Raw genomic sequence first — 16,651 nt, 5'->3', positions numbered from 1 at the left:
GGAAGGTGGAAGTGGAGCAGCAGCTACATTCTGTTTCAGCTCAGGAAGGTCAGTGCAAGGTACCAGATACCACCATATAAGTCACATACCTGCCGGCTTCTGTAGGCGTGGGGCCTGAGTTGGCCTGTAGCCCCTCAGGTGTGGGTTTACCTGCCTGGTGCAGGTGCCAGCTTCTCCATAGGCCATTCACATACTGAACTTGGATCAACACAGGTGTCAGCCTATCCTGGTAGGTTCCAACTCCTCCTCGCGATTCCCCACTTTACATCCATCTTTCCTTCCAGGCTGTCCATCCTACCAGCTTCAGATCCCAGGCAAGAAACAAAGCCAACAGCCTGACACTAATGGTTTAGCCAGCTCCCACAGTTGCCTAGGGTCAAATGCTTGTCACAAATTCCTCCTCCCAGTGGTTTTGCTTCTCTGATTGGCCCCTGCCTGATAAGATATGTGTCCTCTGTAGAGGGGTTAGTTGTGCCTGTCTCTGAATTTTGTGTTGGGCTCTGATTGTGTCTTTATTTATTTATTTATTTATGAGATGGAGTTTCACTCTTGTTGCCCATGCTGGAGTGCAATGGCGTGATCTCGGCTTACTGCAACCTTCGCCTCCCAGGTTCAAGTGATTCTCCTGCCTCAGCCTCCCATGCAGCTGGGATTACAGGTCCCCATCACCACACCTAGCTAATTTTTGTGTTTTTAGTTAGAGACTGAGTTTCACCAAGTTGGCCAGGTTGGTCTTGAACTCCTGACCTCAGGTGATTTGCTCTCCTCGGCTTCCCAAAGTGCTGGGATTACAGGCGTGACCAACTGTGCCTGGCCACGACTGTGTCTTTAACTATCCTGCCTGCCAGCCGAGAATAGGAAAACCCAGCCTGAGGCTACTCCCACACCTGTGCCCCTGAGCCTCCGCTGGGGCACCCCTATCAGGATGACAGAGACTCCAGCAACCCCAGCTCAAGGCACAGATGAGTGCAGGTGCAGAAAATGTAGACTGATCTTACCCATGTGAGTGAAATGGTCTGAAAAGGTCATATCTACATGTAATTTTCCATCTGTCAGGTGCTTGTGCCGAAAAGCAAAATATTGGTTAAAAAACGAACTGTCTAGGAATCTTATTTCAGCTCTACTACTGTCTAGCCATGAGATTTTGGCCAGGTTGCTTTGGTAAAGCTTCAGTTTCCTCGTTTATGTATGGAAATGCGGATCTTCAGGCCTCTTTGACTCTGCTATGCATGGTAGTGTGGTTCTCCCTGTGGGTCTGCATGTTATGAGTTTGAACAGGACATGCAGACTGAGGTGCTCTTTAGACTGGGTGCTGCCTTGATTTAATGAACAAAGGGAGCCCATCCTGCAGAGACTGGGGATTGTGGTGGAGAGAGACACCATGAACTCAGAGAGATAGATAAAAATAGACAATGGTGTTAGAGTGAGTACAGGAAGCAAGAATGGCCAGTTCAGACAGAGCAGGCAGATCAGGCAGAAAGGTGCTGGACCCTGAGACCTTGGGACTCAGGCTCAGAAACATCGGAGGGAAGAAAGAAGTCAACAACTCAAAGGCAAGCCCCAGATTTGCCTGTCCTAGGGATGGTGTGGTTGGTAAATTATTTGTGCCAAGACTGTTCTTATGAAAGAGAGTCTGAAAGAGAGAGAGAGACAGACAGACAGACAGAGAGAGACAGACAGAGAGAGATTGGAGATAGAGATGAATTACAGAGTTCATGTAAGCATAATTTAATCTCTGCCTCATTTTCCTAGGCTGAGGGTATCCTTTTATTATCCTTGGAGAACCATGTTTCTTCCAGTCCTTGTTAGAGGAAAGAGCAGAGTCCTGAAACTAGAGGCATAATTTGGCCTCCTCCCTCTGGGAGTCGTCTCGGGGAGCCACCTGGTCCATCAGCCTTGTCCAGGCAGAGCACCATTGGTTCCTCTGGCAAGTCAGGTCCTTGGTAAATACACGTTCCCCTGCATTTCCTGCTACTGAATCAGAAGCTGTTCCGAAGACTCAGCCAGAGCAGTTGAGTCATGCTTGGTCCTGAGTTTAGCAAGTGCCCAGCATAGAATGAGCAGGAAAGAAGGGATTGTTGTGCTGAATGCAATAGGAAAGGCAGTTTTGTGGCTTTTGAGTGGAAGTTCTCTGCCCCCAAGCCCTCCCACTCAGAGGTGTGCTCCTGCCTCCCTGTTTTCTCCTAGATTTAGTTGTTAACCTGAAGGGGGTTGTTTGGGAACTGAGGTCATTTAGTTCCTCTTGCCTCCTTCCTTCCTTCTCAGGCTGCTCAGACCCAGACGCCCTCTAGACAAAGACCCTGCAGAGACAAGCCCTAGGAATGCGAGCTCCCCCAGGGCAAGGCACTGTCTGTCTTGATCTCCGCTGTATCCCCACTCTCTGAACAGTCAGAACTCCATGCTGTTGGAGGCATGATTCGAATCTTTTGTTTTCTCCTAATGACAGATTATAAACCACTTCCCCATTCTGCAATCGGGCTGTCCTGTCAAACCTGGAATGATGGGTGTGTGCTTGGGTGGGAGAGAGGGAAGAGGGTAGGGCACTCACAGCGGGTGCTGCTGGCTGAGCTGGGAGAGCTCTCTGCCTTCCTACTACGTGATCAGGGGGATTTGGTGAACTTACTCAACCCTCTGCACCTTCTAATTCTAAGTCTCACCCCTGACACTCCTGACTACTGCCTAACCCAAGGACATGAGAGGCCCTAAAGCATCCCAGAACACATTTCTTTCTATGATGCGTGGTCTACAGCAGGAAGCTTGGGTTGGGGGCAAGGGGATGGCAAGACTGGGCTCCATCTCTATTGTGTCCTTCTCTCTACGACACAACAAATAACAAAGAGATTTACTTCTTGTAAAGACTCTTACTCAAGACCTCTGCTCACCCTTGCCCCACCGCTCTGTAGCAATTTGGAAGCAGTAATATAAACACCCAAGTAAAAATGGTTTATTAAAAAAAAAAGATATTGATGGAATCATTTAACAAAAAATATAGACAGGTGGTTCCAGCCTTGGTTCCAGCCTTGGTTTAATCAGCCTTGGTGCTTAAAATACCTTTTAGGGCTTAGTTTTTTTTTTTTTTTTAAATTGATATAAAATATACATAACAAAATTGATCATTTTAACCATTTTAAGTGTCAATTTAGTGGCATTAAGTCACATTACTGTACAATTATCACTACTGTTTATCTTCAGAACTTTTTCAACATCCCAAACATAAACCCTGTGCCCATTAAACCATCACTCCCCATGCTCCTCTCCCCTCAGTCCTTGGTAATCACTGTTCTGCTTTCTGTCTCTGTGAATTTGTTCACTCTCAGTACCTCATGTAAGTGGAATCATAGCTGTTTATGTCTGGCTTATTTCACTTAGCATAACAAGGTTCGTCCATGTTGTAACATGTATGAGTACTTCATTCCTCTTTCAGGCTGAAGGATACTTTGTTGTGTACATATCACATTTTGTTCAGCCATTCATTCATTCATTCATTCATGCATGAACATTTGGGTTGTTTTTGCCTTTTGGGTCTTGTGGATAAGCTAATAAGCTGCTATGAACATTGGTGGACAATATGGGTTCAAGTCCCTGCTTTCACTTCTTGTGGGTCAATTCCTAGAAGTGGAATTGCGGGATCATGTGATAATTCTATGTCCGATGTTTTGAGGAAAGCTGCCATACTGTCTTCCACAGTGGCCACACCATTTTACATTCCCGCCCTCAATGCTCAAGAGTCCTAGTTTCTCCTCTACATCTTCATGGACTGAGATAGAGTTCACTCGGTCACTCAGGCTGGAGTGCATGGGCACGATCTCAGCTCACTGCAACCTCTGCCTCCCGGGTTCAAGCGATTCTCCCACCTCAGCCTCCCAAGTAGCTGTGATTACAGGTATTTGTCACCATGCCCAGCTGATTTTTTTATTTTTGTATTTTTAGTAGAGACAGGGTTTCACTGTGTTGGCCAGGCTGGCCTCGAACCCCTGACCTCAAGTGATCTGCCCGACTCAGCCTCCCAAATTGCTGGGATTACAGGCCTGAGCCACAGCGCCCAGCCTGATTTTGTTTCTTCTGATACTAGCCATCCTAATGAGTATGCAGAGCTGTCTCACTGGAGGGTAGATTTTCACTTCTTAGAACACAGAGTGCCACGGGCTCAGGGGCGGGATGGACAGAGCTCCAGCAAGTGACGTAGTAATTATGGCAAGGGGTGAGGCACCAGGGCAGGCTTTCTAAACCATGCAAGAGAAACTAGTAAGAACGTGGCCTCCTCTGCTTCCTGTGACCACAATGGGGGCTGCACGGACACTGAGACCAAGAAGAACCAGTGGACATGAGGCTTGGAATGTGACTGTGAAGAGAAGGGAGGAATCCCATGGGGCTGCACTTAGGCAGGACGTCTCAGAGAGTAGTGGAAGTGTGTCCTGAAGAAGAGCCAACAAAGGAAGGCCTGCTGTCTTTGGGCAGGGAGTCCTTGCTGATCAAGCCATGTGTGGCTAGAATCTTGAGGAGTCCATGGCGGAACTTCTGGCCAATGAAGGCGTAGATGAGGGGGTTGAGGCAGCTGTGAAAGATGCCCAGAATCTCGGTGGCATCCAGGGCCTGGTTGATGTCACTGTGGCGCTGACAGGTCTCGTTGATCAACCGGGTCCTCATGAGGGTGTCTGCCAGCAGGACCAGGTGGTAGGGCAGCCAGCAAAGTAGGAAGATGAGGACGACAGCAAAGATGACCCGCATGGCCCGGTGCTTCTGCCCCATGTGGGCCTTAAACAGCGTGCGCAGGGTGAATCCATAGCAGAACAGCATGATCAGCAGCGGCACGATGAAGCCAAAGGTCTGGGGCAGGATCCGCAACACCATCCGCCATTTTGCTGTATTGTTGCCCATGTCCTCATAGCAGACTGGGCTAATATAGGGCGGGTAGACAGCCCTTCGGAAAAGTAAGACGGGCAGGGCCAGGAGCAAGGACAGACCCCAGATGCTGAGGCATATGAACTTGACCAAGTAGCGCTTCTGGATCAGTGTGCGTGTGGCATGGACAATGGCCAGGTAACGGTCCACACTGATGCAGGCCAGTAGCAGGATGCCACTATAGAAGTTGACTTCCTTCAGGAGTGAGACCACTTTGCACAGGAATGTGCCAAAAATCCAGCCATTCACCTTGGCGGCAGCCCAGATGGGCAAGGTCAGGGCAAACAGTAGGTCGGCCATGGCCAGGTTCAGTAGGTAGACATCAGTGATGGAGCGGCCGACCCTGCTGTGTAAGATGACCAGCATCACGAGGGAGTTTCCCAGCAAGCTCAGCAGGAATACCAGGGCATAGATAATGACCACAAAATACTTGTTGATTTCTAGGGATTCTGGTCGACATGGGGCGACATCTGGTAGAGAAGGGGGCAGGTCAGAGCTGTAACTGTAATTACTAAAATCTTCACCTGTCCAGAAATCTTCAAAATTGAAACTCTCCATGTTAATATCTTCTGTTTTTGAGGTAAACTTAAATCCTGACCTATAGAAGAGAGACGAAGGTTACTGCACAATAAATTCCCCAGATTCTTGCACATCCACCCAAGAAACTGGGATAGGATTCTTTGTGTTGGCTTGAGTATTACATTGAAGTAATTTTTCCCTACAAATTTGTAATCAGTAGCTCTTAGGTTATGAGATAAATTTGGTGATAAATGGTACATTTTATGAAAGGACTATAGTTCTCTTTAATATAAGAGAGAAATTCTTAGCATTTCTTTTAGCATCGCCATCACCTAAAACTTTGCAGAAAGTTCTCTTTGGACAGGCCCTGGTGTGTGATGTTCCCCTTCCTGTGTCTCAAGTGTTCTCATTGTTCAATTCCCATCTATGAGTGAGAACACGCAGTGTTTGGTTTTCTGTTCTTGCGATAGTTTGTTGAGTATGATGGTTCCCAGCTGCATCCATGTCCCTACAAAGGACATGAACTCATCCTTTTTTATGGCTGCATAGTATTCCATGGTGTATATGGGCCACATTTTCTTAATCCAGTCTGTCATTGATGGACATTTGGGTTGGTTCCAAGTCTTTGCTATTGTGAATAGTGCCACAGTAAACATACGTGTGCATGTGTCTTTATAGCAGATATGGCACAGGTATACATATGTAACAAACCTGCACATTGTACACGTGTACCCTAGAACTTAAAGTGTAATAAAAACAAATAAAATAAAAAAATTATAAAATATATAACCCCCTCCCAAAAAAAAAGAAAGTTCTCTTTGGATAATCCCCACAGAACACTCAATACTGCCTGGATCCTGCAGTGGTGAGCATCTTTGGCTATCAAGGCTGGGTTTCATGTTCAGAAATGTGAGATGCCACTCAATTCTTTTTTTTTTTTTTTTTAGAGATGGGGTCTTGTTATGTTTCTCAGGATGGTCTTAAACTCCTGACCTCAAGTAATTCTGCTTCCTCTGTCTCCCAAAGTGCTGGGAATAAAGGCATGAGCCACTGCATTCAGCCCCATTCAGTTTTTAATCAGGGGATTAAGCAGGCACTCCAAATGGGCTGTACCCTCAGAAAAGATCATGGTTTGACTATAAAACTGAGGCATGAATCCCTTTGTTCAATTTTCTAAAAGTTATTTTAAAAGAGGTACTCTGGAAAATGGTTTGAACAATTGTGGCATGGAGTTTTGGAAGGCTTGAGCTAGAAGAATCTTCAGTTAATTAGTAAGGTCCAGCATTTCTCCTTTGGGTAGAAGGAGGCCTGCTTTGGGAATGTGTGTGTAGTTTGGAAAAGTATATTAAAAATAATAAGCAAGCGGGCTGCCTGATTCTCCCTGTGGGTGGAAACGTAACAGGTTATTCAGGGAGCTCTGGGCAGCCATGGCCACCATGCAGGATGAGCAGACACAGCCAGTCTGCTCCCCAATAAGAGAGAGGGACAGCAGGAAGCAGAGAAGACAGGGGTTGCACTACCCTTGCTTGGTGGCTCTCCAGCCCTGTTGGGGACCCTTCCTGTCCTGCATGTGTTTGTCTCCATCCAGCCCTGACTCCCCTGTTCCTCTCAGATTTAGTCTAACTCCCCGGGCTCTGCCCTTGCCACAAGGACAGCACAGATCCTGCTTTGGGGAAGCCTGGGTGTAGAGGGTGGGCTGCAGCTATTCAAAAGTATGATCCTGACTGGGTGTGGTGGCTCACACCTGCAATCCCAGCACTTTGGGAAGCCAAGGTGGCAGGATCACTTGAGGTCAGGAGTTCGAGACCAGCCTGGCTAACATGGTAAAACGCTATCTCCACTAAAATTACAAAAATTAGCCAGGTATGGTGATGTGCGCCTGTAATCCCAACTACTTGGGAGGCTGAGGCACAAGAATCACTTGAACCCAGGAGGTGGAGGTTGCAGTGAGCCGAAATCACATCACTGCACGCCAGCCTGGGCAACAGAGTGAGACTCTGCCTCAAAAAAAAAAAAAAAATGCCGGGTGCGGTGGCTCACGCCTGTAATCCCAGCACTTTGGGAGGCTGAGGCGGGCGGATCACGAGGTCAGGAGATCGAGACCATCCTGGCTAACACGGTGAAACCCCGTCTCTACTAAAAATACAAAAAATTAGCCGGGCATGGTGGCGGGCGCCTGTAGTCCCAGCTACTCAGGAGGCTGAGGCAGGAGAATGGCGTGAACCCAGGAGGCGGAGCTTGCAGTGAGCCGAGATGGTGCCACTGCACTCCAGCCTGGGCGACAAAGCAAGACTCCGTCTCAAAAAAACAAAAACAAAAACAAACAAACAAACAAAAAATCCCAGTTTCTCAAAGAAGAAGTCAACTAAAGCAATCCAGCTCCCTAATTAGCTTCTTTTTGAACCACAAAACAGATCACCCTCCGGCCATTGCCTTAGAGTAAGGGATGACTATCCCACCACCAACCATGTCCAAGTCCATAACCTACCTCCAAATGGAACCCAGTGTCAGAGAAAAACCAGGAAGTTAAAGGTCCCAGGACCCACTTCACACTCACCAGGCTGGGCACACTCAGAAAAAGACGCCCAAGAACAATGTGGGTGAGGAAGTGGAAAAGTCAGAACTCTCCCATATTGCAGGTGGTAATGGAAGATGGTGCAGCTGCTTTGGAAAACAGTTTAGCAGTTGCTCAAAAAAGTTAAACATAGAGTTACCACATGAACCAGCAAACCCCATCCTAGGTATGTACCCAAGAGAATTGAAAGCTAATGTTCATAGCAGCAGTCATCATTAAGCTCAAAAAGTGGAAACAAACCAAATATCCATCAACTGATGAATGGACAGACAAATTGAGGAAAAGTCATGAGCAACTGGAAGACTTTTGGTCAATGACACATCACAAATACCACAGTGGTCCCATAAGATTATAATATTGTATTTTTAGTGTTCCTTTCCTATGTTTAGATATACAAATACTTACCATTGTGTTATAATTACCTATAGTATTTAGCACAGTAACGTGCTGTATAGGTTTGTAGCTTAGGAGCAGTAGGCTTTACCGTATAGCCCATGTGTGTAGTAGGCTATAACATCATATACTCTATGATGTTCACATGACATAGTTCTCAGAATGCATCTGCATTGTTAAGCAACCTATGACTGTATTATATACAATGGAATATTATTCAGCCATGAGAAGGAATGAGGTACTGATACACAATACAACATGGATGAACTTTGAAAATGTTCGTCTAGGTGAAAAAAGGCAGACACGAAAGTTTTCCTATTGTGTGATTCCATATATGTGAAATGACCAAAATAGGCAAATGGGTAGAATTGGTAGAGACAGAAAGTAGATTGGTGGTTTCCAGGGGCAAGGGGAGTTGGGAGAGGAATGTTAATGACTACAGAGTTTTTCTTTTGAGTGATAAAAGTGTTCTGGAATTAGTGGCAATAGTTGTAGAATATGCTAAAAACTTTAAATGGGTGACTTTTGTGGTATGTGACTTATGTCTCAATTAAAAACAAAAAGATTAATCAAAGGGTGCACAGCCTTGCAAAGCAAATACAAATATTACAACAATAACAACAAAAGTCCTAGGGAGGATTTCTCTTTAGCAGAATGGAAGTCTCTGTTGTTGTCAATCATATGTAGCAAAGAAGAAAGCGGAAGAAGATTAAGCAAAACGGGGAAAATAATGCCCTTTTTCCCCCAAGAGTGACGGAATTCTTAGCCATCACCTTCCTGACAAGTTTTTACTTTCTCTTTTGAGAGTTAGGGGCCAGATACATTGCCTTCCCAGCATACCAAGGCAACTGATAGAGAAGATTCAATCAGTTGATGAACCTAGAGAGACATGATGATGATGGTGAGGCCTTGCCTGGCCGGAAGGCTGGGGAGGTATTGAGAGGGCGGGTAATACAGCTTGCTGGACCAGTATAGTCAGCAAGACCTGAAAGAAGTCACCAGCACCACAGTCCCATGGTTGAGAGCAAGTTTGCTCAGAGGTCCAGGGTATGTCCAATGAAATCACGAGGTCAAGGGTGGATCACTTCTGAGAGCAGATGATTACAGATGCTCTTAAGGGAACAGATGACCCAAGAGAAGACCCATCTTTGAGAGTAGATGCAGGGCATATTGGGTGCAGAGAGCTTGTGCTCTTAGAGAGCAGGGCCTTGTATGTATGAGTATTGGCTGTGAGAAGCCAGGACTGGGGCTGCTGCAGAAACTGTCGTGTCGGCACAGGCAGCAGTGGCAGAGCATGTTTCACAGGTAAATCCTCACTGTGGATAATCCAGTGCTCAGCTGTGCTGAGGATGGGCTGGACGTATATGGGTGAGCCCATGCTCCCAGGCATTATGGGTCAACTGCAGGTTCCAGAGGGAGAGCATGTAAGTCAGGACAGAAGGTAGAGAATTCAGCAAGGAGAACCAGGTCAGGCCAATGACCTTCAGCTCCTAGGGTAGGGAGAGGGGTGTTCGCTGTTGGTGTTGTTTTTTAGTTTACCAATCTCTACAGAGGATGACTTGGCAGACAGAGGGACAAACTAAGGGAAGGAGATGACACATCTGAGGTCTGCTTTGTGCCTCACAGGTACATGATCTCCATGGCTCATTACAAATAGATACAATTAGGTCCTGTTTCTAGAAGACTGAGACACAAGGAGGTTCAGCTGACCTAACAGGAGGCTCAGTAACCAGCCTGCGATCACAGGGTGGAGAAGTGGTGAAACCACTGTTCCAGTGAGGTGTAAAGGGCTCCACTTGTATTATTTGCAGTCTATAGCCCTTCTTAAAAAAAGTGCACCTCATCTATTAAACATATTTGTAAGTTAAGTTCTTGAGATATAATTAAATCAACCTGTGTATGGTCCACTCACATTCTTTGATGTTTTATGCATTGTTTTCTTTTGCCATTTCTTAGGCCCAGAATGAAAGAAACAGCTCTGGCAGGGATGATAAACCAAACACCCTTGAAATGGCTGGGTCCGGCTGGCCACCCAGTCATATTTTCCAGGATAAAAAGGGGGCTTTCTTGACTTAGGGAAAATGCCAGCCCCTTAGTGACTCATGGTAGTTTGGAAACTCCATAGATGATGGCATGAATTCTAATTTATTACATGAAAATGCTATAGAATGAGAGACATTTACAAGATCTCAAACATTTAAGGCAATCTTTTTAACAACAAAACAGTCATTTTAGTACAGTTTCAGTATTCTTTCTCTCTATAAATATAATCCACAAATATTTGCATTTAGTGTAGGGAAGTGGGAAGTGAACAGTGTTCGGCCCATCCTCAGACCCAGTCCTAGCCCAGGCCAGGAGGGCTGATTGAGTCTTGGAAGGCCACTAGGCCAAGGGAAGAGCGTGGGCATCAAGTGGTCCTGAGCGGTTGGAGAGGGTTGTGAGGGAGGAGGAACAGAAGTTCTCCCTTTGGGGATCGGGTCCCCAAAGGGAGAAAATGAAGAGGCCAAGGGGTGAGGGTGAGGGGCCCACCAAGGGTGGGGAGAGATGCTTGGGATAAATGTAGGCTGAGTATCAAGGGAAACAAAGAACAGAAACATTCTAGCTGTTGGGAAGGGTGGGTGTTCCAAGACTTACCAGGATGCTGGGCTTTTCACCTGTAGGACACCTCCAGGAGGGCAGCTGCAACCTATGAAAGGGAGGTGGTGGTGAGAACACAGTGGAGGAAGTGAGTGGTGGATTAGATTGCTCAATGCAGTGCAGGGGTGGAGCTCCTGAGGGTGCGGGTGATTCTGATAACTTTGAATAATTAGTTCCCAGGTCAGCTCTTGGATCCATAGTCATTTCACGGACTCGTAGAGTTTATATTGGGAAGGGACCTGAGGGGTTTTCTAGCTAGTCTTTTCATTTTACAGATGGGGAAACAAGCCCAGACAAAGGAAATGGCTTGCCCAGGATTGCATGGATTTCTTTCATCTTTGCTGTATCTCAGAGCCCCTGGCTCCTTCAGCTACCTTGTCTGAGTCTCCTGGCACTCCAGCTGCCTCAGGCTTCCCTGTCGTACCATCGGCAGTACTATAGCTCTTGAATGTCTTTCACATGTCAAAGGGGAGCAGTGCATTAAAACGACAGAGATGGACTAAAGCTTCTGGTGAGTCTGGTGGTGTTCCTCCCTGGACCTGATGCCTCTACTTTTCGGCCCCACTCCTGCCTCTCTTCTTTCCCCTCACTCCCCAACCATCTGCTCTGACCACAAGTCCATCTCTGGGTATTGATATTCTTTCTTGGTTCATACACTTGGCATTGGGTCTGAGGACCCCAACTCTGCAGCAGCTACCACCCTTGGAGCCAAGACCCTCTAATTTGGGAAAGAAAGCCTTTTGGTAAAAGTGAAGATTCCACCCAAGTCCAAATATATTTTTTAAAACAGTGTTGAGTGACCCTAATAATGTATTTTATCAATTTGCTATTGATTACAAATGAATGAATTAATCCAGGGAGAGCTATGAACACTAATTCTGCTCCCTCCCAAGTGCCCACCCCAGTGAACAACACCTCAATCCTCTCCATTACTCTTTACCCTATCTCTTGCTCCATGCATCCCAGGGCCCAGAGGGCACTCAATGCCTGTGGCAGACGCACTTAAACTGCCTACCTACCCCAAAGAAAGAATGTTTGAGTCTAACTGTTTAGCAAATGTTTCTTAGTCTTCGTCACCTCTCTTTCCCAAGCTGGGGAAGAATGCAATGCCACCTGGCCAGCTGACGCTAAAACCAGATAGAGGCTTATTACATATGGAGAGAGGCAGATGAGACCAGAGCTAGCTGAGCAATTCTGAGCTACTGACTTTTCCCATCTGAGTCTCAGTTTACTCATCTGTAAAATGGGGCCAATACAGACTCCAACTTATGGGGTTGTGGTGAGGATGAAATGAGGGATTGCTTGTAAATCATGTAAGACATACATAAAGTACAACGTTAACCTTTATTATTGTGATCATTATTACCGGAATAGTTTATTCACTGATAACATGCTGCCTCTCTCACTACATCCCCAATCAAGGGAAAGCAGTGGGCAGTGGGTCTGCTTTCAAGGCTGACTTTGATGGCATCTAATTTGCTTTGCCCTGGATATTAATTGCCATATTAGCTGTAATGTTGAATGTCTACCAGGTTCTAGCTTCTGGGCAAAGTGCTTTCTAGAATTTATATCAATTAATCCTCAGGACAACCTCATGAAGCAGGCACTTTCTGGATGAGGAAATGAAGACTCTGAGAGGTTAAGAAACTTACCTAGAGTGACACAGCTGAATTAGGCTTTCAGTTTAAAAAACCTCTAAAAATCTACTCTCAAATGCTATCTCCTGTTCACTGTAATAAGGAGCAGGATCCCAGCCTAAAGTTTCTGAGCCCCATTAGGTACCTCCTTGTGTCCCAGAAAGCCAGATACGAAGGATGTAGAGAGGGGAGCCCAGATTTGACGTTTCCCAGTCAGCCTCCTTCACACTCCTTAGGTCAATTTCATTTCCATGGAGATCACTGCTGTTATATGTAGGGTAGAGTGAATTAAAAAACTGGCTTCTGGTGAGGTGGCTCATGCCTGTAATTCCAGTGCTTTGAAAGGCTGAGGCGGGTGGATCACTCAAGGCCAGGAGTTAGAGACCAGCCTGGCCAACATGGTGAAACCCCGCCTCCACTAAAAATGCAAAAATTAGCCAGGCGTGGTCGCACATGCCTGTAATCCCAGCTACTCCAGAGGCTGAGGCATAAGAATTGCTTGAAATAGGAAGGCAGAGGTTGAAGTGAGCCGAGATTGTGCCATTGCATTCCAGCCTGGGTGACACAGCGAAACCTTGTCTCAAACAAAAACAAAACAAAAACCTGGCTTCTAATCCTGCTTGGAGAAGTCATTCTTTCTGGGCCTTGGTGTGTGCCTTTGGAAAATGGGAGCTTCTTTCAAGTCTATTCTGTCCAGCATGATAGCTACTAGCCATGTGTAGCTATTTACATTAAAATTAATAAAATAAAGGCCAGGCAAGGTGGCCTATGCCTGTAATCCCAGCACTTTGGGAGGCCGAGGTGGGCGAATTGCTTGAGCCCAGGAGTTTGAGACCATCCTGGGCAACACGGCGAAACCCTGTCTTTACAAACAAACAAACAAAAAACCCCAAAAAAACCCCCCCAAAATTAGCTGAGTGTAGCGGCACGTGCCTGTAGCTGCAGCTACTTGGGAGGCTGAGGCGGGAGAATCACCTGAGACCTGTAGGTCAAGGTTGCAATGAGCCAAGATCATGCCACAGCACTCCAGCCTGGGCATTGGAGTGAGACCCTGTCTCAAAAAAGAAAAAATAAAATAAAATAAAATAAAAATTGAGATCCTCAGTCACACTAGTCATACTTCAAGTGCTCCGTAGCCACGTGTGACTAGTGGCTACCATATTGGGCAGGGCAGATCTAGGACATTTCTATTATTGCAGAAAATTCTTTTGTGCAGCGCTGTCTAGGTGAAGACTTAGTTGTCTTTAGCTCTAAGTTTCTACACTTCATCACCCTAGTTCTCAGGTCCTCAGAGGAGGCTGAAGTTTCTAGATCTCTTCCATTAGAAATATGTCCCCAGCATCTGAGACTGAACAAGTCACCTACCTGCTGTTATTGGAGTGGCCACCGATGTCTTCACTGTGCCTCAAGGTTGGATGGTAGTCAGAGCTGTTAGACAGGAAAAGAAAAAAAAAAAAAAAAAGAGACAGCTTTGACGATGAAACTTCTGACCTGGGTTGCAAGGGGGAAATCCAAGAGGCCCTCCTGGGGAGGTGTTCCCACAGAGGAACAATGAGGTCTGTCCTGGGACTTTGGCCCAGGAGAGGTGCCACTTAGTGATTCTGGGATGAGTGCTGGGGATTTTCACATCTTCCTGTCTGATGGCTTCTGGAGGAGCCTACCAGTCTGAAGGTGGAGATTTGCCTACCCACCTTCTGTCTCTAAATGTTTTGAACCTGGACTTCCTTTTTTAACAAGGAAGATGCGGGCATCCCAGCCCCCGCCAATGGACGTGTCTGAACTTACACGCAGTTTCTTCCTTCTTTCCAGGGCCAGAGTGAGAAACGTCCCTCCTTCTGTTTCTGTTGAATCCCCACACCTCTGTGGGCCCCACTGCCTCTCCAGTCCTTGAGGATCCTCTTTCTCTGCCCTCTGTCCTGGCTCTTTTTCCTTCCACCACACCTTACTTATGGCTTTATCATGCTGCCTCTGTCCTAGCACCCTTCGGCTACCACAGCTGCTCTTTCCACTTCCTTACCTCCCCTCTGCTGCTCAACAAAGACACTGCAACTGGCTTCCTTCCTACTGCTCCACTGAAATAGCTTTCGCCAAGGTTCCCAATGACCTCTGGGTTGCTAAACCCAGCAAATCCATTTTTTTGTTTTGTTTTGTTTTTTAAACCAAATTGCTTCTTTTCCCCCCAAGACAAACAGATTGGAGGTAGCGTTCGCATGCCTCTCCCACTTGGAAGGACAGAATAGTGTGTAGAGATTCACACTATAAATTTTTTTTTCTCCAGGAATGAATGCAGGAACTGAACAGGAAAACTGAAAGAATCCACAAAACTTTTGAAAGAAGTGGCAGCTGCAGCCTACTCTGTGAGACAGGCAAAAAACTCACCTCTAGGCAGAATAGTACTGCACCCAGGAAGGAGAAAACGGCTGCATATTCTCAGCTATCACCACTGCTTACAACACCCTGGCTAACCAGAAGTCCTGCATCCGTCCACGTGATAACATCACTATAATTATAACCAGCATTTGAGAAAGTCAGCACGCTAAGCCTTTCGAATCTTGCAGAGTTTACATCACTCCCCTTCCATGTCTATCAGAGGTGGTGCTGGTATTCACTGCTGGGAGTCTTAAAGACAGGTCACATCACTGGATCCGTTGCAGACATTCCCCAGCACCAGCCCAGAGTCTGGTAGGCCCACTGAGGAGCTAGACCCAGAAGAGCACTGTAGTCTGGTCTCAGGAAGTCCCATTCCTAAAGAAAGGGGAAGAACATCACATCAAGGGAACACCCTGTGGGACAAAATAATCTGAACGGCAGGTCTTGAGTGCCAGATCTTTTCACTGGTGTGAAGTTTCCTATAGCAGAGACACAATTGCCGTGCTGTGCTGGGCAGAGTAGGGAAAGTTTGCACCTCTACCCAACAGGCAGGTAGCCTCTGGTATTGTGAAGGGTCTTAGAGAAAGGATCCTTTTTCCCCCTGGTACGCCACTGCAGACAGAGCTGGGGCTTCTCCCAAAGGAATGCAGCATGGATGCACCTACAAACAGCTTTCCTGAACAAATCAGGGTGATTGCATCCCCACGGGAGGAGCACTCCCCAGATTCAGGCTTGCAAGACAGGCAGTCCCAATTCCACTCTACTTGGAACATCAACATTTCTACAGATGAAAATAACTGCCTGTCTGATCTGAATAGCCAGAACACTGGGACAGGAGTGAAGTGGGGAGGTAGATAGCTTTCCAGCTGGCCTTGTGGGGGACCTGAGGTAGCTCTTACCCTTCACCCTGACAAAACCTCAGCATATCTAATTGAGAGCTCCCCCAGCCACTTTCATCAAGGCTGGGATCTCTGCCCACCATTGGGTATTACATCTACCCACCTGCTTTAGCTACAACTGGTGCCTACCCAGGGATACTTCCCCTACTGGTCCGAAGCCTGAATCATCAACTCAGTAAATAAAATACTGGGGAAAAATTAAATAAATAAAGAGTACACCACGAGAGAATGAGGTAAGCTTAAGCTTAAAGAGATTCCTGCCATTCCAACCCCATAGGAGACAGTAAACCTTCTCACACACTACGTACATAACTACTACAACCAGGATCTGGGAAAGCCAGCACACACTCTCTCACGCTAAGGAACTCATACAGAGTCTTCACTCCTAAAACCCAAAAGTCTTCACCCCTAAAAACCAAGGATCAAATTAGGGTAAAATAAACTATAAACATTAAAGTCAGATCCTTAAGAGGAAAGAAAAACAAATTAAAAAAAAAAAAACATAGTCGCTGGGCATGGTGGCTCATGCCTGTAATACCAGCATTTTGGGAAGTTGAGGCTGGCAGATCATCTGAGGTCAGGAATTTGAGACCAGCCTGACCAACATGGAGAAATCCTGTCTCTACGAAAAATACAAAATTAGCCAGGCATGGTGGCACATGCCTGTAATCCCAGCTACTTGGGAGGCTGAGACAGGAGAATTGCTTGAACTCGGGAGG

At 46.5% G+C, this 16,651-nt stretch overlaps 1 protein-coding gene across 3 annotated transcripts; it reads right to left on the bottom strand.

The window, feature by feature from the left end:
- Positions 1–3,964: 3,964 nt before the first annotated feature.
- CXCR2 (C-X-C motif chemokine receptor 2) lies at positions 3,965–15,265 on the bottom strand. Of its 3 annotated transcripts, none has more exons than XM_009183041.4 (4): positions 15,043–15,265; positions 14,029–14,091; positions 11,024–11,075; positions 3,965–5,500 (listed from the first exon to the last, which is right to left on the bottom strand). In XM_009183041.4, the coding sequence occupies exon 4, from the start codon at positions 5,458–5,460 to the stop codon at positions 4,393–4,395; it is 1,068 nt and encodes a 355-aa protein (XP_009181305.1). In that variant the 5' UTR covers positions 5,461–5,500; positions 11,024–11,075; positions 14,029–14,091; positions 15,043–15,265; the 3' UTR covers positions 3,965–4,392. The 3 variants fall into 3 exon arrangements, with proteins under 3 accessions (XP_009181305.1, XP_009181304.1, XP_031507376.1); XM_009183040.4 differs by lacking the exon at positions 15,043–15,265 and adding an exon at positions 14,449–14,762; XM_031651516.1 differs by lacking the exon at positions 15,043–15,265 and having other exon boundaries at positions 14,029–14,380.
- Between the last annotated feature and the right edge of the window lie 1,386 nt (positions 15,266–16,651).

The sequence above is a fragment of the Papio anubis genome, chromosome 10, assembly GCF_008728515.1.
Source record: "Papio anubis isolate 15944 chromosome 10, Panubis1.0, whole genome shotgun sequence".
NCBI lineage: Eukaryota > Metazoa > Chordata > Mammalia > Primates > Cercopithecidae > Papio > Papio anubis.
The sequence above is the reverse complement of the archived record's forward strand: the minus strand, read 5'-3'. Positions and strand labels throughout refer to the sequence as shown.